The 22,749-nt window shown below is 40.5% G+C and overlaps 1 protein-coding gene across 2 annotated transcripts in view; it reads right to left on the bottom strand.

The window, feature by feature from the left end:
* Positions 1-13,459: 13,459 nt before the first annotated feature.
* Positions 13,460-22,749, bottom strand: part of LOC138043299 (ATP-dependent RNA helicase DHX58-like) — a 23,032-nt gene continuing 13,742 nt past the window's right edge. For both annotated transcript variants that reach the window (XM_068889510.1, XM_068889508.1), the window contains exons 8-12: positions 20,178-20,554; positions 19,369-19,618; positions 16,879-17,204; positions 15,719-15,971; positions 13,460-15,347 (exon numbers count right to left, since the gene is read on the bottom strand). In XM_068889510.1, the coding sequence (XP_068745611.1) occupies positions 15,106-15,347; positions 15,719-15,971; positions 16,879-17,204; positions 19,369-19,618; positions 20,178-20,554 (1,448 nt within the window). In that variant the 3' untranslated portion in view covers positions 13,460-15,105. The remainder of the gene's footprint in view (positions 15,348-15,718; positions 15,972-16,878; positions 17,205-19,368; positions 19,619-20,177; positions 20,555-22,749) is intronic.

Raw genomic sequence — 22,749 nt, 5'->3', positions numbered from 1 at the left:
TGATGCTTTGCAAGCCTTCAGACTTTTAAGGCCATTCTCAAATCTCTCCTTGGAGAAAGGAAGGAACATGTCGTCGGACTCCTGAAGGACCGCGCTCATCTTATCCTTCATCTTCTTGAGGGACCATCGTTCTTCATGCAGCGGCTTTCCGTTAACAATTAATTGATGGGCGACTTGGTTTGATGTTACTGCTGCTGATGTGGTTTCCGGTTTCCTGTCAGTATTCAGTTTGTTTATGGTCTTCCAGGCCATTTTACAATTGTGGGTCAAGCCCACATTGCTCACGGTCTCCATCCATCGCTCTTTGCGAGCCACCGACAGAGAAGCCAAGAATTCATTGCCCAGTTCGATTGTGTGTTCGTCGAATGGATCTCTGTTGTATGCCTAGACATGTCGGATAAACCCGGTATATATTCCTTCCTGCAACCCCTCGGTATGTTCCTCTTGGCTAAACGCCACACAAGAGATTGGAAGGATTCATATTCCGACTGATGCGATTGGAGGTATACTGTCGATAGAGTTCTCCAGCTCAGTTGTAAAACTTTCCCAGTTAGCCCTCCGAAAGTTAAACTGGGCATCGGTTTGGTTGGTACCGGGTTAACTACGGGTTGGCCGATGCTGAGATTTCGGGATGGGCTGACCAGTCGCCTTATGGCGATGCCTTGATGACGAGAACGCAAGGTCTGGTTATACCCAATTCGCCAGCGCGCACTAAGCAATGATGGTTTATCCTTAGGTTTGTTAAGAATGACAAGGTTTTGGTGTAACGCCCATTCTTCAACAAGTACACCATCCCGGTTGTTGTTGTCATAGCCCCACAATATGTTGTGGCTATTAAAGTCACCGATTATTATATTTGCATTTTCATCTAATTGGAGGTTGTCAGGCCAACTGAAAGGTGCAAGTGGTGGCTTGTACAAGGAGATGATGGTTAGGAGGTTCGTTTTCACCTCCAAGATTTCTATGCCATTGGAGGTTAGATCTCGGTAACCTCTTAGCATGGACTTATCCCGTATGTAAATGACACTCCCGTGCACCGCGCTAGAATGGAAGGTAAGAAGGTGCATTCCCGGTATTCTGGGTGGGATGTCTTTTTTATGGATCTCCTGGATGCGGAGAACGTCCGCATTTAAGTTGGATAACATTTCAGCTGTGGGGGATGACAACCCTTCAGCATTAAAGCTGCCGATCTTGAATTGGGTTGGCATTTTTCGGGGCCTATTCGCCTCTGGTACTATGGTTGTAAGTAGCCATTGCTAGTTGCAGGCACTTTTACTGCAGATGTGATAGTTGGAAATGGAGTGTTAAATGAGGTTGAATTTGTTGTTATAGAGAGTGAGGGACATGCCCTTCTGGGCCGGGAGACAGGTATTGCTCTAGGTGTGTTAAAGATGGGACCTCAAATTAATTCACTGCAGTTATCTACTGAAGGGAAAAACAGGGAAACTAGTATTTTAGACAAGTTTCCAGGATGTTGTGAAGACATGGAAAACTGAAGGATCGCGTCTTCAGTTGAAGATTCCTATTGATACAGAGCTGCAACCTATAGCACAGCCAATAAGATGGGTACCTATCATCTCCGCGGGATAAATCAACCAACAATTTCTTTAAAGGAACTTGTTGAACTTGACATTATTGAGAAACTCAGTGGCCCAAGTTCATGGGTCTCACCAGTAGTACTTGTACCAAAGCCAACGGGTGACATCCGTTTTTGTGCGGATATGAGGCAGGCCAACATGGCAGTGAAACGAGAACGGTATCCAATACCTACCATTGATGATGTCCTAAAATATTTAAATAAAAGCAAGTTTTTCAGTAGGCTAGATCTAAATTCTGCTTACCATCAGATTGAGTGAGCCCCAGAGTCGAGAGATCTCACCACATTTGGTACCCATGATGGCCTGCACCGGTACAAGAAAAAATGCTTGATAATGGGAGATACAAATATTAATACTCTGACAAAGAGTAGTTTATCCTAGGACTATATTAATTTGTTCCAGTCTGAAGGATTTAATCCTCTAATATTTGAAGCCACTCGTGTAACACAATCCTCACAAAGTTGCATTGATCATATATTTATCAGTTAACAACACCACGCACCAGTGGTAGCATTGCAGTTGAGATTGCTGTTTTTACCTGTTTTTACTATTCTTTATGATCCTGAGATAAATCTTTTTCCAGATAGTATCGAGTTTAGAGATTTCAAAGATTTCAAAAGGGAATGTTTTAAATCTGACCTGGAGATGGAAAATTGGACCTCTCTGTTTTGCAGTAATGGTGTAAATGAAAGCTGTTCCAGATTTCTTCATTTCTTCATTTCTTCTTCAAACATGCACCCCTTAATTATAAAGTAGTAAAATTAAAAAGTAAGTATGTGTAATCAAATGGAGACGAGTGAAATTAGGAAATAATTTCACGCGCGTTTTGACAAAACGCAAGTGAAATTATTTGCTAATTTCACGAGAAAACCATTTAATTACCTTTTGATGTCGTGGGTGACAAATTACGCTTACAACCGTAATTGTAAAATCGCTCGAGTACTTTATCTAACTGCTCGGGAAGAATCATCTCCAGGTTTTTCTCAAGACTATTTTCGTCACACCACTTCTCAAGAACTCTCACCCAGTTAATTGTGCTCTTTCACGTATTTAAATTTTCTGCCGCTTCTTTTAATTTCGTAACTTCTTCAATGGTCACTGTCTTAAATCTAGACGCCATCTTGGCTCTGATCGAGATACAAGAGATGTTACCATGGCAATTTTCTCATTTCACATGTGAAATTATAAATTAACGCTGAAATTTCGCGCCTAAATTAAGGAGTAATTTGTCACCCATGATATTATTCATATAAACCATGGGTAACTTCTGGACTTTAAAAAATCTATGAAGATTAAAGACAAGATCTATAAGAAATGGCTTTCTACTCAGAGTATAGCTTACCTGAATAAATATAAATTATACAGGAATAAGATTACTTCTATCAATAAAACTTACCGCAAATTGTTTTATAATCAGGTGTTATCTGCTTCCTCTGGTAATAAAAAAATGTGGGACAATATAAATATAATAATAAATAAAAAACGTCCTAGTTCCCATGTAAATGAATTGCATGTGGATGGAAAACATTGCCATCAACCACAGTCAATATCTAGTACTTTAAATCAATATTTTTGTAATATCCCATCATTATTAGCTTCTAAGTTGCCCAAGACGAATCTGAAACCTGTTTCCTATATTTCCCAGAAATCATCATGATTTCACTTCGCTAGAGTTTCTGAATTAGAAGTATTCTTGTCTATAGAAAGTCTAAATATAAAAAAGTCATTCGGAGTTGACAAGGTTCATCCTTTACTAGCTTCTGCTGCTGTATTTCAGATTTATCGCCCTCTTACACACATAATTAATTTATCCATTAGTCAAGGAGTTTTTCCTGATAGTATGAAAGTAGCAAAAGTCGTTCCTGTGTTTAAACAGGGTTCCCGTTCTTCTTGTGGCAATTATCGACCTATATCGATCCTCCCAGTGTTTAGTAAAATATTTGAAAAATGTATCTTTAATCAACTTATGTCTTATCTTGTTCTTGAAGATATTCTAGCTTCTAATCAATATGGATTTCGGCCATCCTGCACTGCAACTGATTGTCTAGTTGACCTCATAGAACTGAGAAATTACCACCTCTCTTGACAAAGGAGATTATGCAATCTCTTTGTTTCTAGATTTAAGTAAAGCCTTTGATACTGTAAATCATCCAATCCTACTAAATAAGATAATTTATTATGGAATATTAGATACAGAAAACAATTGATTTCGATCTTATATTATCTTAATAATAGGAGACAAAAGGTGTATATCAATGGTGTTACGTCTGATCTGCACCAAATTTCAACAGGAGTACCTCAAGGATCAATATTAGGTCGTCTCTTATTTTTAGCATTTATTAATGATTTTTCTAATGCATCTGCTTATTTTTCGTTTCGTGTCGATTATATGCAGATGATAACTGCCTCTGCCAATGATCTTGATAAATTATTAAGTGAGATAAACTATCATTTACCTGATATCTTTAACTGGCTTTGCTGCAATAAATTAACTCTGAATTTAAGTAAAACTAAGTATATTATCTTTCAACCCCGACAGAAAGTAAATTATAACCTTCACCAACCTTTAAAACTGGCAGACCAGATCTTACTGCAATCTCAAAGTGTTAAATACCTTGGTGTATACATTGACAGTCACTTGACATGGAATGACCATATTGAATACGTATGTAACAAAATAAGCAAAAATATTAACATTATGACTAAGTTAAAGCGTTACTTGACATCTATTATTCATTAATATATTCTTTTCTTAATTATGGCTGTATTTCATGGGGAAATGATTATGATGCTCCTCTTCCAAAAACTGCAAAATAAAGCAATTCGTATAATTAATGATGTTCCATTGATGGAACCAATAACTCCACACTATGTTGTTCTGCATTTATTGAAACTTCCTGATATAGTTAAACTTAATAATTGCTTGCTATTTTATGATTATTTGAGGGATGATAAGACTCCACCCGGTACATCTTTTGATCAACTAGTTATTGAATCTTTTCGAACAAATCTTGGGAAATTTAGTCCAGGTATTCGTGGCAAATATTTTTGGAACAATATCCCTCTGTCTATTCGTAATAAATCCTCGAAAAATGCGTTCAAAAGTGCACTAAAACGTTCTTATGCCGCTCAGTATTAATGAAACGTAATTGACCAATTTATGTCATTAATTGTTAAGTATTTTTCAAGTGAAGCTATGATCCTCGCAGTTATGAAGGCAATTTTTGCAATTGCGCAAAGAAGCCTGAAAAATTCAGGACTTCCACGGGGTTTGAACTCGTCACCTTGCGATACCAGTGCGACGCTCTAATCAACTGAGCTATGAAGCCACCGACGTTGGAAGGTGGTCAATGTGGGTGATGGCCGTACTGGCCAGACTGTACGTGACGTCGCAATATCCTTGTACGGTCACGTCGATCGACGGTACCGTAAACTCGTCCAAATTCATCGCCTTTCTGTTCTTCTTCGTCGTCGGGTTAAGTGCCGCACCAAAGCGTAGTCGGGATGTCGTGGCACCGCTCCGCTCAACCAACCACCGTGATGACGTGGGTGGTACGGTCCTTTCATACTTCCCACCGTCCGATACTGACTCAACGCACGTCGGCGAGGCGCACGCTATTGGGCCACGTACGGTTTCATGATCGACCAAAAATGTCCCAGGCGGTTTGTTCGGCTTTTTTTTTATAGACGTGACGCCCTCCGGCTTTGACGCCGGCTTTAATGATGGCCTCGGCATTTCGCTTGACGCCTCGTTTCAAAACTTGTTCGGTGACGCGTCAGGCGGTTCCCAACGATTGATCGCTGGCCACCGTACGAAGTCCTGATTGTAAGAATTCCCAAACGATAGACGGCGCGATCTTGATCAACTCCTCCGTCCCCTTCTTGACCGCGTGAGGTCGGTGGATAATACCGCGTTAGGCTGCCACCTCTCATGATGTGTCCTTCCTCCTGAAACGGTCTTCTGGTTTTATATGTTTGCTCCATGCCGACGAAATTGAAACGAAAGCGACGAGACTTCCGCAACTTTCGGCCAAAGTCACTTTGATCACGTCCATGTCCTTTGGCCCGATCTGTCCCCCAAAGACCGTCGTACCGCCCATTATGTATGGAACACGTCCACGGACTCCAGTACCATCCATACACAGGCGAATCGTTCCACTTAGCCGAGGACGGCCAAGCAGACGTCCTGACCTTGTACGAACATCACAGGATCCCGATCGTCATCTGGTGGCTTTCAAAGGAGGCATGATCGAGCGGCGAAGGTTGACTTCATGTCAAATTCCCAACATTAAATTGGAACCCTTGTGCTGCCCGACATTTGACGACCTCCCTCCGCTGACCTCCGTCGCCTCCTGTGGTCGCCATAAGGATCCCCTGCGTCATCATTGCCCCATAGTGCGATGTTACCACTTCACGCAAGGGATGCGACGCAAGATGGACCTGAACCAAGACACAAGTTACGTCAATCACGACCACGCCCAACGGTTCTTTGAGGTCATAAAATCACCCCTTTTACATCTCATGTCCATGGATCAGAAATTTATCCCGAACGGACGTGACTGGAACGAGGTTTCCCGGCACTAGACCACTTGTAACCACTTGTAAGTATGGTGTCTTAATTTACACATTTCATAAAAGTCACCTTGCTCAAGTAGCAAACGTTCCCAAGGATCCTCTTGTACTACGTTAAACACTTCGAAGAAGTGTCCTAACGAGTCAAATTGTTCGACCTCATCAAAATCAAGTTCTTCAAACCTGTTGTCGGAGTCATGGTCAAAATCTTTTAGCTCATCAGAAACGGGCATCGTGCCCAAGTCCAAAATGTTCACTGAAGGTGGAATCACTCCGTCTTCATCCTCCTGCTTCATAACATATTCCTTGTCTGGGCCTTCCAAGTAGGTGGTCCGACAGTGTGGACAGGTCCAGTGGTCCCGGCTTATCCACCAGGAGCAGAGGCAGCCCAAATGAACGGATTGGTGTCTACAACCAAATTCTAGCCAGAGATCGGGGCGCAACGCACAGCCCCGAAAACCTTCGAGTAGCCACACCCCCCGTTTATTTTTTCGCCGTTTGGTCATGGCCACCTCCCCGTTCGACCACGGCTCCTCCTCTGCGTCCGCAAACAATACGGCCAGGTCTGGCTGAGACGACGGCAAAGCAGACGGCTCGGCAACCAGGTTGTCAAAGATCTGGGAGTCGGTCAACTCTGTATCGACTCGACGAACACCGGGTCTTCGGGGTTCTCGGCTGGACATGAAGGCACCCAAACCTTCAACAAGTGATCTGGACGAAACAGCAGCAGACATCTTGAGACACACCTTTTCTGGGTTTGACCTCTGTTCCCGGGTCGCTCCTTCTTATATCTACCACCCGGCTTCGTTTTCAAAACAACCCCTTCTGGGGAGTCATCCCCCAAAGCCCATCCCGCCATATGACCTTTTTTTTGGCGCGCCATACCGCGCCCTATTCTCACAAACACAATGTCAAACCAAGATGGTACAAACACGAAGTCGAGCCCGTTATATAAGACAGCTGAAGAAGCAAAGGGAACTGTTCGTCCTGGCCATGACCGAGAAAAGGAAGGAACTGCGGAAACATAGACCACATGGAGACTCCTTTAAGGGCCCACAGACGGATTTTTCGCGCGTTGCTAAGGAAGTGAAATGTTACTTCCGGTAACTGACGTCATCATATCATGAGCTGACAAGAAAACCCACTCACAAGCAAAAGTCACCGCATAAACTGTTGTTTCCATCGAAGATTTTTCCTCGCCCTTCCTCGCGCTCGTTCTCAGATCAACTGCGCATGCGTAAACGAACTGACTTCCGGTTTGAGAAAAAAGCTAAATTTCCGGCGGTTTTAAATTGAATTAAATTTTTTTTTACATGGCGCGTTTCACCCCCAAACACAAAATATAGCTAAGCATTGATTTTTTAAAATCATCTTTTTTGAAAAAGTTATGGATATTTCAGTATCGTTTATGTCTCTAAAAAGAACATTTTTCAAAATAAAAAGAAAACCATGCTTGGCTGGATGCAAAAACGAATACTAATTATCAAACCATCGATTAAATACCCAAATTGCGTAACACGGAGACAAATTTAGAGTTTTCTTTTATTGGTCACGTGACCATGGGCGTGGTATGATGACGTCATATTTAGGGTCATTCGCTTACAAAAGTTGGAAAGTGACCAAAATAATGCCAAATTTTCTCAAATAACTTAACTATTACATCCTTAGCAACGCACCCCAAAAATACGTCAGTGGGCCCTTAACCAGAGCCCTGTTCACCGGCGTCGAGAGAGCCTTTCCCTAGTTTGCATATAGTCCTTTTTTTTTTCTGTCAGGGACGAGGCCCGGTACCCCACCCTCACACGTTCCCGCCTCTAAATAGCTCTTTTATTCTCATTAAACCGTTTGTGATTCGTAAACATGATCTCGTTTCCAATTTTTTACGGTGTGGAGACTGAGTTCAGGTGACGTCATTCCTTTTGACCAATCTAAGCGAGTGACGTCTGTATATCTTCCACCACCTTCCTCTCTTCACTCTTTTTCTACAACATGGACGTCTATCGAACGGATCTCCCGTGGTGCCGCCGCTTCCTTTTACGTAAGTCCATGGCGTCATAAACTTTTTCCAAACGATTCCCAGTAAAATTACTTTCACGAGCACAACATGTGTACACTACTACTGCACACAACTACCCACACCAATCGAGGCGCCTAAAAATTTTAATAGACCAATCAGAAGCCAGGATTTCCAACCGTCAAAATCTGGTCTGCGGGCGACCTTACCACTACTGCCAACTGCGTCCAAAAGCGATGGCACGGGCCAAAATCCTGGGATGACTCGTTTGATACGACGCTCCGGCGCCATGTTCGGAGGTACTGCGTTTTTCTCTCTTGTTTAAACATTCCAAAACGCAAACTTAAATGTTCTCGCTCTCCGATGCGTAGCGTACCAAAAGAAAGATGTTGGCTTTTACAAGGAATTGACATTTAAGTTGATTCTACATTACGGGCATGAAGGAAATGTAAGAACCTTCCTTGTCTGGTCTTCTCGAGACGGAGGTGACTGGGACTGGGACGCATAAAATGTTTTGTTGAAGGGCATGGCGGCTCACGAGGGAAGTTGTCTCTACCGATACATCAAGTTTGGGCAAATTTTGAAAGCTAACATCTTAAATCGATGCTGTTTTTTGCTGGCGTGTAGGACTGGATAACCCGACACTCATAAAAAAATATATATGAAATGAGAATCGGGATCTTCCCTTGTCATGGAATGGCAGATTTATCCAGAATCCTCTTTGGGCATGAAGAAGGCAACTTGAGAAGCACGAGATTGGCCCCCATGAAATGGCAAAAGCGGCCGAAGAAAAAGTGAGAAGAGAATTTCTAGTCACTACAAAGTAGTGCTTTTTTGGTGTTATTCTCGTAGCGAAAAACTGGCTTTTCATGCTTTCTTGTCAAACAAATAGTGTGATGTAGGTCAATGTAGTGGAAATCGAGGCTCTTCGTCGGGATTTCAGAGTGTCAACTTTTATACCAATCAGTGGGTGCTATGAACACATTGTCGTAACGTGTTGATTAAAACTTAACTAGAAATTAAAAATAGTGAGTCCTAAATTTTAGATCTAATAAAAGTAAAGCCAGAATAATCTCGGTTTCTAACATACAGCAGCTTAAACGTCACCGAGAAAGGAAATACTGACAAGCTGTCTTCAACTAACTACATCGAAATTTTCAAAGACGTTCGTTATCAAGAGATCAGATCGGTAATCTACTTAGAATAACGTAGTGTTCTCTTGATATCACTCCTTTATTCATATGACTTCCATATCAAGTTGACTGACAAATCTGCAGCATGATACCGATAGAACATGCAACACCTCCTCCATTGCATTTAGTTCTATCACATCCGATAAATCCGTATACCAATTATTTGCAAGAACGGGTACTCCGGGTACTCCGGGTTCTCCGCGCACTCCGGTTTTCCCGCTCCTCAAAAACCAACATTTGACTTGATTTACGTTACTTTCATTGTTCATTTCAGTTTACAGTGTCCCCAATTAGCGCTCCTGCGCTAGAACGACTAGACACTTAAATAAAGTTCCTTTCCTTTCCTATCCTTTTTCAAACGGATGGAAGTGCTCAGATGGCTTTCAGATATGTGGAGGAGGAAGAGTGCATTGAATGGATATTTGTAAAGTATGACTGTGGCGTTAAATTTGGGACCAATGAAGACGTATCCAGTTGATGGTCAGAGCTGGATTGAAACCTTGAAAATCCGCATGCAAACCTGTCGCCCTGATCTTTGGCCACCCTTTCCGAATGACTCGCTAAAACGTCTAACTTGCCGAAATGTGCCTTGCGACTTTCAAATGCAAAATGTGGTCACATTATCAAATAAAACAAATGTAGCAAGGAAATTCAGATTCATAACTGTTCCAGGCGAATTCCGGCCGTTAACGTTCATATTTCCAAGTGACCTAGGAAATAGACATTCAGGCCCTGCTTTAGCTTTTACCAGCCAGAAATGTGGTCCTTTCTTAACGTTCAATCACCTGTACCAGTGGTGAGGTAGAAAAACTCAGTGGGCTGTGACTCACAATTAAGAAAGCAGTTTAAAGCCTTTTTTAAAGCGTTAGCCAAAGTCAACGCCCACTTCATCCAGGTCTACCTGGAGCTGGCTGTCTAGAACCAAAATATAACGCTCTAAGCAAAGACCAGCGTAACAAAACAGAAGCACTTGATCCCGGTGAAGGAACTTTTAAGCGATTTAAATATTATGAAAAGCTAAAAGAGCAAGGCTAATATAACAGTGAAGGAAATGTCTTTTTTCATCAGGGTTTTACAAGCAATGACTACGACTAACAAAGACGTTAAAATTTGAACAATGATATGGCATGTCGTATTTGATACAGCACTAAAGATAAGGATTTAATGGGCTTAACGGATGGTCGGTACAATAATAATAAAAAATGGTATAAATGAAATTATATAACAATAAAAAAATATAAGGGAAAAAGGTGGATTATATTTGTGAGAGACTGAAAGACAAGGAACTGCATGAAACATATGGAAATCGATGCTACAAAATCACTGCCAATTACAGGAAGAAGAGCTAAGATCCGAGCAAGTGGAGACATTGTATCCTCAATCAATCATCAATCATTGTATCCTCAGAAGACACAGACTTTAGAATCCTGTGTCTTGCGTTGTCATTTTCTATTGATATACCGATTTATCAACGTTGTGTTTCTCAAATGAACGCACAGTATGTAGACTGAAGCCCACGTTCGCAGGTTTGCACACATTCGAGGGCTGTGATGCAGTGAGTGCCTTTGCAAGGATTGGCAAAGCAAAGTCCCTAAAGAAGTTACTTCAGTCCTCTGTGAAAAGAAAGGTGAAGCAGAATCCTATCAGCTCTCTCCATGCCAAGACAGCCTGGGTAAGGATTTCCGCAGAGCCAACTATCAAGCAGCGATATGGATATATAAATCCTTTACGAAACAACGACGTTCCATCTCCAGTTGGCCATGGATGGTCTCTTGTAAACGATGGGGCTCAAGAGAGATTGGTGATAGATTGGATGAGTGGAATCCTGGCAACAAGAGCTGTGATAGATCTTATTTCATGTATGTGCAAGAAGGCTTGTGATAATGATTCATATGACTGCATTCGTTAAAGTGCTGTGATCTTTGCCGCCAAACAACTTGTTCTAACTAGTCAGAAGAAGAGGAAGATCTCCAGGTAGACCTGGATGAAGAGGACGTTGACTTTGACTAACACTTTTAAAAAGCTTTAAACTGCTCTCTTAATTCTTGTTTTAACATACATTTAAATTAACACTAATTATTATAGCTTTTAGGGCTTTTTATTGTAAAAATGTTCTGAATTGTATTTTTGAATCACATAAAAGAAAAAGGAAAAAACAAGAAAAATGGACAAAATCTTTAGACTTTTTACCGCGGCCGGAGGTGACGTCACTGTCACGAGACTATTTATCATTAAAAGTGATAAAAAAAACCTTACAGGCATTATAGCAGAGCTCCTCGCGCCAAAGGCACGCGCGCGCGGAGCACCATAGTAAATATGGTAATCCACCGATGCTAGAAATTTTGGTTTTCTACCCATGACGTCATCAACCGTCCGTACATACGTACGTCCGTCCACCCCTCCATGTATGCCAATGTGACCAGTATACATCTTTGACATTGGACATCCCTGTTTTGATCAATTGACACCTGTCAAAACAATGTATCCGCTGACCAGTATCACGTGCCATATCGCGGGCTCAGGCTTAGAGCTTACCAAGGTCAGCTTTTTTTTAAGTTGATCGCTGACCAGGAACTGGTTTCCGATTGTATTGCAGGTTCAACCCTGGTTAATAACTCACCTAAACATAAGCGAGGCTTTATTTGTAGCTGGACGCGGCTACACGGCTATACTACGTCAACTATAGTTCTTACACAGTCAACGCTTTTAGTGTTCAAGTGGAAAACGGTTTGGAAAATGTTTTATTTCTGCATTTTTCGCTGGTTTCAATCCAGTTTGACATATCATGATAGCTGTGATCCACACTGGTGGCTACGCAGTTAGTCAAGTCAAGCATCGGAGGGATATAAACTTAAAGCTGAGTGTTTATTTTTAATTTGCTCAGAGCTGCTTTTTCTCTGTATTGCAATTTTTGGCATATCTTTAAAAGCTCTGATAAGGTTACATGATGCCTGGAGGACCCATGACAAGAACAGAAACGAAAGGAGAGCGAAAGAGAACGACAACGACAAAACAGAATACCAGTAATAGCTCATACTTAGTGGAAAAAGGTACTCCACAATTCTTTCCTTGGGCACTAAACCGTTTGTTATTTTCAAAAAGTGTTATTTTCAAAAAGTGGAATTAAATAATAATTATCTGTACTCTTTTGGACATAAAGAAAAAGTTGATTTGTTTGTTTGTTTGTTTTGGTCTAGAATGCGAGCGAACAAGTGCTTTTTAATCCGTTTGCCCAACTGGTTTTCGATGTGCCTCGACAGTGACAAGAAAATTTTGCCTTTATGTTATAAACACGTAATCGCAATGAGTTCTCGTTAAATTATGGGGAAATTTCATTACCGCGCACCGGTGGCTCAGTTGGTTGAGCACCGGGCTGTCACGCGGGAAGTCGTGAGTTCAACTCCGGCCGGACCAACACTCAGGATCTTTAAATGACTGAGGAGAAAGTGCTGCCTTTGTAATTACATCTGCAAATGGTTAGACTCTCTAGTCTTCTCGGATAAGGACGATAAGCAAACACACAAACCCTTCAATGTTCATAATCCTGTGGGACGTAAAAGAACCCGCACACTTGTCGCAAAGAGTAGGGCATGTAGTTCCCGGTGTTGTTGTCTGTCTTCTGTGGTATATCACGGTTGGGAGGGTAAAAAGGGCGCACTTAATTTGGAGCCTCGCTCTGTTGTGTGACCCCCACCACAGTTTTGGTGAAAGTGGATAAATATATAAATTAGCTTGTGTTTTCACAAGTTTGTTTATAGCACCTAATTGTTATTTAAGCGTTGGAGCGAATTGACAGTTGACTCTGAAATGGCTTTTTTGCCTTTTCCATTCGCTCGCTTAGGGTGTGCTTGTTTCTTTTAAAGCTCATGCGGTTCAAGAAAAGTTCATTGCCAAACTGGTGAATTTCAAGTAAATTTCACTCGAAAAACCGATATCGTACTCATGGCTTCGTGATTCATGTGATATCGGTTTTTAGGGTAAAATGTACCGTGGAATTCACTAGTTAGGCAATGAAGTTTTCTGTAGGAGAAAGCAAAGAAAATGATTTAATTATTAAAGCAGCAACCGGAAACATCAAAACGTGGACAATTCGAAACCTTTTATTTTAACTAACCCTACAGGCAGTAAGAATAAATAACCAGGGAGCTCCGCTTTTAGGCTTGGCTAAATCTATATATTATTTTATCCATGCCCGCTTGGAAATTGTACAGAATTACTAGCTAAAAGCCACATTTCAGTATGCTATCGATTTATGCTAATAATGCAACATTCAAGGTCACACCTGACAACATTGCCCTCATATATTTTTGAAATCTACATATCATAAGCTTTAATTTTATATGTGGAGGCCTTCGTCTTCCTGAGTGGTAATCAAAAGTGGCTTGGCCCATGGACTAAATGGTGCGTTTCTTACTTCGACTCACTTTTTAGTGCATAACCTTTTTTGACTGTTTACTTAATGAAGAACGACCAATTAGCACCTTTGGCTCTCACGGTAAGCACCCAATACTCTAATTTTCAAATTGATTGATACAGTTTGGCGCCGTTGATTCCGAAGAATAATTAAAATTGCAACAAATGAATATATGAGCGAGCCAGTTCGTCTTCATTTAATGAAAAGGGTAACATCTGAAATGAGTCATATCTGAATATATACGTAGAATACGAAGTTGAAATCATAAAAACTATTGCAGTAGCTGAGGTTACATACTGTAAACAAGACAACCAACTAATAATCATAATACTAATCATAATAGTCATAATCATTACCATAATCACATCAACAACAATATAACTACAGTACAACAAGAAGCGAGAAACTACATTGAAACAGATGCTAAGTAGCCCAATCTTAAATCAAGCTCAGCAGATGTAATTTGGCATTTTATTATTTTGGCAATAATCGTGTTTTTGGTTTGATTGGGTGAAAAAGTTTCTTCCGTGATGTCTTTATGTCCAATTTGCCGGTTTAGCATTGCTTGAGATACAGAATTAGCCAAGAGATCTCATGTGCGGTGACTTCTGAAGCTCAATAGTAAACTTTGCTAAAGAAAAAATATTAATTTCAATCAAAGCTAATTTTTAAATTCTTCGTAGCCTAGAATTTTCCCAAGTAACTTTGAAGAATTGTTTCTTGACAATGCGAGAAATACTTAAAAGTTGAACAGATGAAATTCTTCCTTTTCTTTAGTCGCCCTAATGTGAAAACTGGCCCCAGCACGAGTTCCCTACAAGAATGAGTGCTTAACTTTTAATTGTGTTTACAAGAAGGCAGACTTGTCGTTGAAATTTACTCACGCGCTACCTAAACCAGTCCAACCAGACGTCAAGTTCATACCGGAACGAGTGGTTGTTCCTCGTTTGCATGACATTGTTACTGGATTTGAACCAGAATGAAATTCGTTCACTGGTATGACTCGTTCCACTATCACCTTTCTTGGTGATATCATGTAAACGAATACAGAGCAACGAGAGGGAACCGGGGTGAACACGTGCCGGTATCATGTAAACACCAAATTACCCTCATTTTCTATTCGCCTGTTGACTCTTAAGGAGAAACAAAACTTCCAGCAGTCTAAATCGTCAAATACCTTATTTATGGGTGTGCGCATTCTTTAGGCAGCGTATTCAAGTTAATCTATCCAAAAAAAATCGATTCAATAAGATTGTTTTCTAAGTGCATCATAAAACATGAAATATTGCTTATTCAGCAACAATTTCCCTTTCATTAATCCAAGGAAAGCTCAGCAATGTCCATCCAGTGTTCCTGAACTTGGTCCTCGCAATCATCGAAGTCTTTAACATGAAATGTTACATCTTTCCACCTCTTCACGCATTGTGTAGTTTTGATGCCAACCTCATCTTCGAACTCAAATGCAAACGAGGAAGCTTTAATGCAGGGTTTCTCTTGTGATTGGTACTTCAGCATCACACCCCACTCAGCATCACACTTTTGACAGAAAATGGGCCCTGTAAGCAAAGACTTTGGCTTGTTAAATGCTCTTAAAAGCTACCCGACATAAACGGGTTACTTTTGAATTACAAGTTATCATGTACCGTGACTGAAAATAGAAATATGAAAAAATCCGCTGGTTGTCGAGGTGTAACATTAAACTTGCGTTAATATGGAAACCATCAATAAATAATTTGAAAGAAAGAAAAATGCAGTCTTACCAAAATGAGAAAGCATACTACCACAAGCATGTTGTTTGTGACAGAGTCCGCTTCCATGTCGTTTTTATTTTTCTCTTTTTGTTTTTTTGTTTTTTATTATTGCTTAAACTAGGTGACAGTTCTATTTATTCCCATAAGTCCTTGTTTATTCCTGGAAAGATAACTACCTGTCAGTTCGACTCCGTTAAACTCCCTGGAATACTTGCTTCTCTTGAAAGAAAATTTAGAGGAGAAGTGACCGTCAATGATAACGTGGTGGGCTTCCTTTATACACCGGATGTTGTCCCCACTGCATGCAAACACGCTGCACTTCTTGCAGAAGAGTTTTACTTTTTTCTCTGGTTGTTTGTCTTTTTTGTGCCTTTTACAGCTTTGTTTACTTTGCCGTTGAAAAACAGCTCGCGTCTGAAGGTCTAAAACCTTAAAAAAAGATCATGAAATGTTAACTTGTGAAAATACCGTCACATAGACCCCGAGCCTAAACCCAGGAGGCTACAACTCCACTACGCAACAAATGCAACGGCATTTTCACAGATCAAGCTATTTTTAGACGAGTACTTAAATTAGATTTGGCTTGCACCAGTGACCATTCTCGATCTCATGGGTAATATTTTCTCATGCAAGACTTGTGACTAGCTGGAAAGGTCTGGTTTCGCAGGAAAATCAATTTGTACGCTCCTAGTCATGGGGTCCGTTTCTCGAAAGTCCCGAAAACGTTTCGGGCCACAAAAGAAACCTGCCAACCCCTTGTTCAGGGGCGCCGATCTTTTAACATATTTTCAGGGTAACAAAGAGCAAACTGACTGTGAAGTTTGACGACTTAATTCCTCTCCGTTCTTGAGATATAGAAGGAAGTGTAGCACCCGAAAATGGCCCGTAAAGTTTCGGGACTTTCGAGAAAAGGGGCTCCTGGTTACGGGCTCCTGCTGATAGTGCAACTTATTGGAACATCGAATTTGCAATTCGACATTGGTTCGTCAATAGTATCGAGATGTGATGTATCCAGTTATCTTCGTAGTTCAGTTTTCTCCGGCTGCAATAGGAATCAAGACGTTCTTTATGCACTCAATATATTGCTTTCCTCCATTGGGATTTGATAAGATAATTGCATAGTATTTTAAATATATTTTATTGTAGAAAATATGCAAGCGATAAAATTGGAGGAAAAGCGAGGAAATTGGAAATTGCGAGGCTAATTGTAAGGGCCTATTTAACAGCGGTTTGTGTACGAAGTTTTGATCTTTTCTTTTTGAGAAAAATTGTGAAAATGAAAAATGTGGTTTCCCTGGGTTTAAAATGTACGATTCCTTTTTTCTTTATTTCTTACCTTATCGTTGTACAAGTTTTCATCCATTTCTTTAACCTGTTCAATAGCATCCCGCATCATCACTTCTCTGATCACGTTCAGATTCTCCTTTTCGATGACTCCAGTTTCTTTACCAGCCACAACCTCGTACTTTCCCGCTTTGTCTCGAACACGCCCGCGGGACTGTATGCTGGCTATTTCATTACCACAGACATCATATTTAATGACGTATTTGCAGTCAGGAATATCGATACCTTCTTCGCCAACTGTAGTAGCAACTAATAAGTTGACACTTCCAATTCGGAAATTTGCAATTATTTCTTCCTGTTGACACTGCGTCATTCCATCTGCAGAAAGAAAAAGGCGGGTCAGTCAAGCAGATTTATCCATACACCCAGTAACTATCTAACCATTTTTATTGCACTTCCGATGCGCCTGTTCCGATAGTCTCAAACAACAGATGACTATGGCGTTCATACAAAACTAAACGCGCACAAATAAAGCGAAACTCGTTCATTTAATATCAAAACAGCAAAAAATAAATCGAACCGCATACATATAAATCGAACTTCCACAAATATCAATCGAACCGTACAAAAATAAATCGAACCGCATACAAATAAATCGAACTTGCACAAATATCAATCGAACCGTACAAATAAATCGAACTTCCACAAATATCAATCGAACCGTACAAATATCAATCCAACCGCATACATATAAATCGACCAGTGGTTTAGCAAAATTGGACAGGTAGGTACTTCATATATGGTAATTGTTATGGCCTTAGGACCTTCCTGTGACGTGTTGGCTTGAGGTATATAAAAATGTCGGTGAGAAACCAGCTCACCCATTACAAATTGGGAGAATTCTTTCGTTCTTTGCAAGACTTATTAGTGCTTTCACTTAACGCAAGCTTGTCGTTCAACTCTGCTGAATTCCTTTCACGACGCCTCGACGGTTTCGAAAGAACTCTGAGCGTTTTGTCTTCAAGACTACGCGTTTCGTATTGGTCCGAAGTACAACTACTTTCTGACCACGACACTCTCTTATTTAGTGTAAGTCAACAAAGGCAACATTGCGAGGACTCATCTTATTTCGGTTTGCACGCAGAGGAGGAAGAACAACTTTCAACCGCCAGAGTGGGTGTTGTGAGATCAGGTGTTCCAGGCCGTCCGAGGCTCGATATTTCAGAAGATTTGTTGGAAGTACTTCGTAATGGAGCTGGATTTCGCTGGGCTGCCATAGCAAGAAACCTTCGTGTTTCCGAAAAAACTTTGCGGAGGCGGAGGAACGAGTTTGGGGTCACTAGCTTAACAGAATCATTTACTGACATAGATAATACCTCCCTGGACTAAATTGTTTGAGAAATTTTGCATGTGAATCCGAGAATTGCATGAATAATGAACATGTACAAGTACAAGGAAGGATTATGTTTTTGCAAACGTTGGCCGTGTAGCACACAGTTCAATTCACACCCTGGTCAGAGTTTTTCTCTGTCCTTGTATGGGCCATTAGTAGGGCTAACACTCACATGGTTCATATGGGGTAGAAACCTAGCACTTCACATTACACTCTAATCAGTTAAGTAATCAATACTGGGTCCACTCGTCGCATTGCCCCCAGCATGCGGCTTCGCTGAACTGTTATTCCTCGTTGACGTAGAGCACCTTGCACCAATCTAAATCCAATTCTCGGGTTCACATTTGTTGACTGACAAGAGAGTGTCGTGGTCAGAAAGTAGTTGCACTTCGGACCAATACGAAACGCGTAGTCTTGAAGACAAAACGCTCAGAGTTCTTTCGAAACCGTCGAGGCGTCGTGAAAGGAATTCAGCAGAGTCGAACGACAAGCTTGCGTTAAGTGAAAGCACTAATGGGTCTTGCAAAGAACGAAAGAATTCGTCCAATTCGTAATGGGTGAGCTGGTTTCTCACCGACATTTTTATATACCTCTAAACAACACGTCACGCTAGTGACAGGAAGGTCCTAAGGCCATAATAATTACCATATATGAAGTACCTACCTATCCATTTTTCATAACCTCGGACCAGCTTTTGAAAGTTCGATTTATATATTTTTGTACGGTACGGTCGATTTTAAATATATGTATGCGGTTGGATTGATATTTGTACGGTTCGATTAATATTTGTGTAAGTTCGATTTATTTGTACGGTTGGATTGATATTTGTGAAAGTTCGATTTATATGTATGCGGTTCGATTTATTTTTGTACGGTTCAATTAATTTTTTGCTGTTTTGAACATTTTGTCCGTAACGGAACGCCATAGGTGACTGACCGCCATTAGCTGACATACTGGGTTCTTTGGAAGTGCGGCGTGTTTAGCTTTTGGGATACGCCTTTCAGATGATTAAACATCAGTATCGTCCAAATTTCATCCTTGCCTAAATGTGTTAAATGCCGAATAGTTTCAGGCACCAAGCTTCTGTTAAACAATTGTGATCACTTTAACCCAATGAATTAGAGGAAATGCTTTGTATTTTTAACTGACCTTCTCCTTTTCCTGTACCAACAAGTCGCTCTGCCTTTATGAAGGACAGATCAGGATTTTCATCGAGCCAAGCTTTCAGCGCTTTTGTGTTTTCTCTGGTTTTAGTAAATAATATTCCTTTAGCTGTTTTTTGGCCTCCCTCTTTCACGCATGCATGGTACTTTTTCCTCAGTGAGTTAGCAACGGCTTCTAGCTTGGGATTTTTTATTTCCCCATGTTTTTTCTGCTCTTCATTAAAATCGTTCTGGGCCTGTAAATTCCAGAAATGTAACTAAAGCATAAAATAGTTAAATACTGCATATCGCATTTTAGAGATATTATGCATTACAAACATGCATACATACATACATACATACATACATACATACATACATACATACATACATACATACATACATACATACATACATGCATACATACATACATAAGAACAACAGCTGTTAAGAATCTTAACTGGCCGGAGACAAGTCAGCTTGCTACACGTATATACAAGTGCATCCGAGAAGGTGAAAAGGACCGTTTGGATCAAACTCAAGTAGAGGTCAGAACGAGTCTTGAACACGGGATCGCATTGTTTTCTTCCAACAGATAAAGTAAAACAGCCCAGTTTTCCTGCTTTCTTTTCAAGTTTTTTATTTTTATTTTTCGCGTTCGTTACTTAGAACTAAGGGACCTTTTTAAAGCGATTGAGGAAACAAGTTGTTCCAAACGCTGGTTCACTCGCCATTGTAAAATGTAGTTTTTCCCGCTAAAGTGTTCGATCTTGTAATTAAATTAATTGCGCTGATCTAAATATGAACGTGATGTACCTTGAAGTAAAGTTGTCGCAACGTGTGATCAATGTCGGTGAGCTTGTCTTCGCTCTGTTTTTTGAAGAAGGTATGAACGTAGTTTAAGGCGTCTTTGACTCGGCAGCTTTTTTTGATGGCCAACGCTGTGTGATAAACCAACAAATGTTGTACTAAGGTGAACTGATCTCTGTTCCTCACTGTCTGACGCTCCTTTGCCTTCAGCCATTGCTGGTACTGTTGACTGCTGCGGCAAATAGTTGGAGGGCTGCTTCGTCCAGGTCCTTGCTCTATCATACCCTCAATTTTGATCATGACTGCTTCAATGATGTCGTCAAAGTAATCTTTTTTTCCGTCCAGCACTTCCAGCCACTCGCGCTTACAATTTCCAGTTGTCTCTGTAAAAACGACAGAAAATGATAGCTATACATGGTATACATTTATCGCACCAATAATATGAATTTAAATATGAGTTGCCCAGGTCTCCGGTTACAAAGATAAGCATTCCTTCTTCAAGAAATTTTATAAAGAACATGCCAATCCTTAGATCAATGCATTTTATCCAAGAATGTCCCGAAGCCAGATTGCCAGTTAGACTTAACTAAGCCCCAGAGACCGTGAAACAGAATCCGTGATGCTGACATATTTAGTGATTGACACCAGCCACCTTTAATGGGCACAAAGTTTTGATGACTCTTTCTCTATTGCCGTTTTACTGAGTCCGCTCCCTCTCAAGTGGTAAAGTTTTGAAAAATACAGAACTCAAATTTCATAAGCAATTATGTTTAGGCGTTTCTCCGTTGAGCAGAATGGAACATATACTTGCAGTGCAGTCAAAATTATAGATCACTAAAATTAGCGACCAAGAGTGACTAGAGTTGTTCTCGTTGGTTAAAGATCACGCGCGCTTTCTCCCACAGGGAATTACTGCTTTGCTCATTACTTGCCAGGGGGGAGCTAAGAAACAAAAGACCTTCCAAGTTATTGTTTTCGCTGTTGTTTCTCATATGACCCTTTGAGCTCAAGAAACAAACTTTCGAATTTGTAATGACTATAGGTGATTTGCAACCAATCTCTAAGGAGGAACAGATAACAATGCTGCAATGTACAATTGCTGGTGGATGAACAAAAGAAGCTAATGAGAAATCTTTTGTCTTCGTCCACCAACATGGCGACGATGACGTAACGTAAAAACCATCTATTTCCAATGTCGCAAAATGCCGGTTTTATGATTTCCGAGATTCGTTTGTTTCTTCGAAACACAAAAAGGATCACGTCTTCTTAAGGGCAAACGGCCGACTGAAATTAGCTCTTTTCCAAAAAAAAAAAATTCAAGAAAATGTCAAGCGTGGAGCACAAGTCGATACAATATTTAACGGAGAGACACAAGGGAGATTAAAATTGTTGGCCTGAACTTATGCGCAAACGCGTGTTTGTGGTGCTGTGTATGTCTCGAAAAAACAAGCGCAAGCAAAATGCCCGAGCGCGCGTGCAACAACGAATGTTTCACAATTGAGCATAATTAAGCTCGGTAGTTTGTTATGTTGTTCGCGAGAGAATGAATGTAACTTTCAGTGTGTTTCTGCTTCGGAGAAAAGTAAATGCAAAAGTCTTGCATGATATTCAGAAATGACAGTTATGCCCCAACTCACAATGATCCTTCCCCTGGCTACTTTATACCATGAGCAGTCTCTCTCTAAATTCTCTAGAATCTTGCAATTCTACGATTTTACATTAAGATGCTTTAGAAGTCATTCTCTGATTCCACGATTTTACCTTAAGGTGATTCCTTAGTAATAGAAGTTGTCGTAAGATTTTTTTTAAACTTTTCTCGATTGTTCCCTGCATTATGGTGACTCGAAATGTGCAATTAAAAAAATAGGTCACCAAGCTCGTTTGAGAGACATAACTTGCTCAAGTTACTCATTAATCAGTGCGACTTCATCTTTCAAGGACGAGTTTATTCCATCGGTTCAGGCTAAGTTTTCAGTGAAGGAACAGGTGACGTGATTCTTTAAATAACAAAACAAATGAATTGTATTGCTCAAAAGGAATAATTTAATGTTTGTTTTACAGGAACAAGTCTTGAAAAGGCACTGACTACAAATATTCTTCGGGTGCGTGATCTCGAGGAGACAATTTTGTGTCCACGAGTGATGGCTACGAATACTATTTTTCCTGTAACTTTTTTTTCTGACGTAAATTTTTTGAAATTATTTTACAGCGCAAAGAGGATGAGTAAGAGAATAAAATTATGTCAAACAAAAGATAGGTCACCAACCTCGTTTAGGAGAAAACAGAAAGCAAACCAAGCTCGACCCCTCGACAACACGTCTCCCCGATAGCGCGGTTTCACTTTCACTGTCGGACTTAAATGTTCTTTAGCATCATCAAGGCTATTACTCGACTTTTTGTTTTGTGAGAGTCGAAAAAGTTTCTTGTCTTGCTCTTTACTGCTGTGCTCTGAAAACGGCCATTCTTCTTTCTAGCGAGCTTTCCCGCACGAAAGGTCGCCATTTTGAAACGTTCGATATATCAATATTCCGCATGGGTACGAGTCTTTATGGTTAAATTTAAACATTGTTTTGTTTAG

Source organism: Montipora capricornis, chromosome 3 (genome assembly GCF_036669925.1).
Source record: "Montipora capricornis isolate CH-2021 chromosome 3, ASM3666992v2, whole genome shotgun sequence".
NCBI lineage: Eukaryota > Metazoa > Cnidaria > Anthozoa > Scleractinia > Acroporidae > Montipora > Montipora capricornis.
Note: the sequence above shows the minus strand (reverse complement) of the source record. Positions and strands in the feature narration are given on the sequence as shown.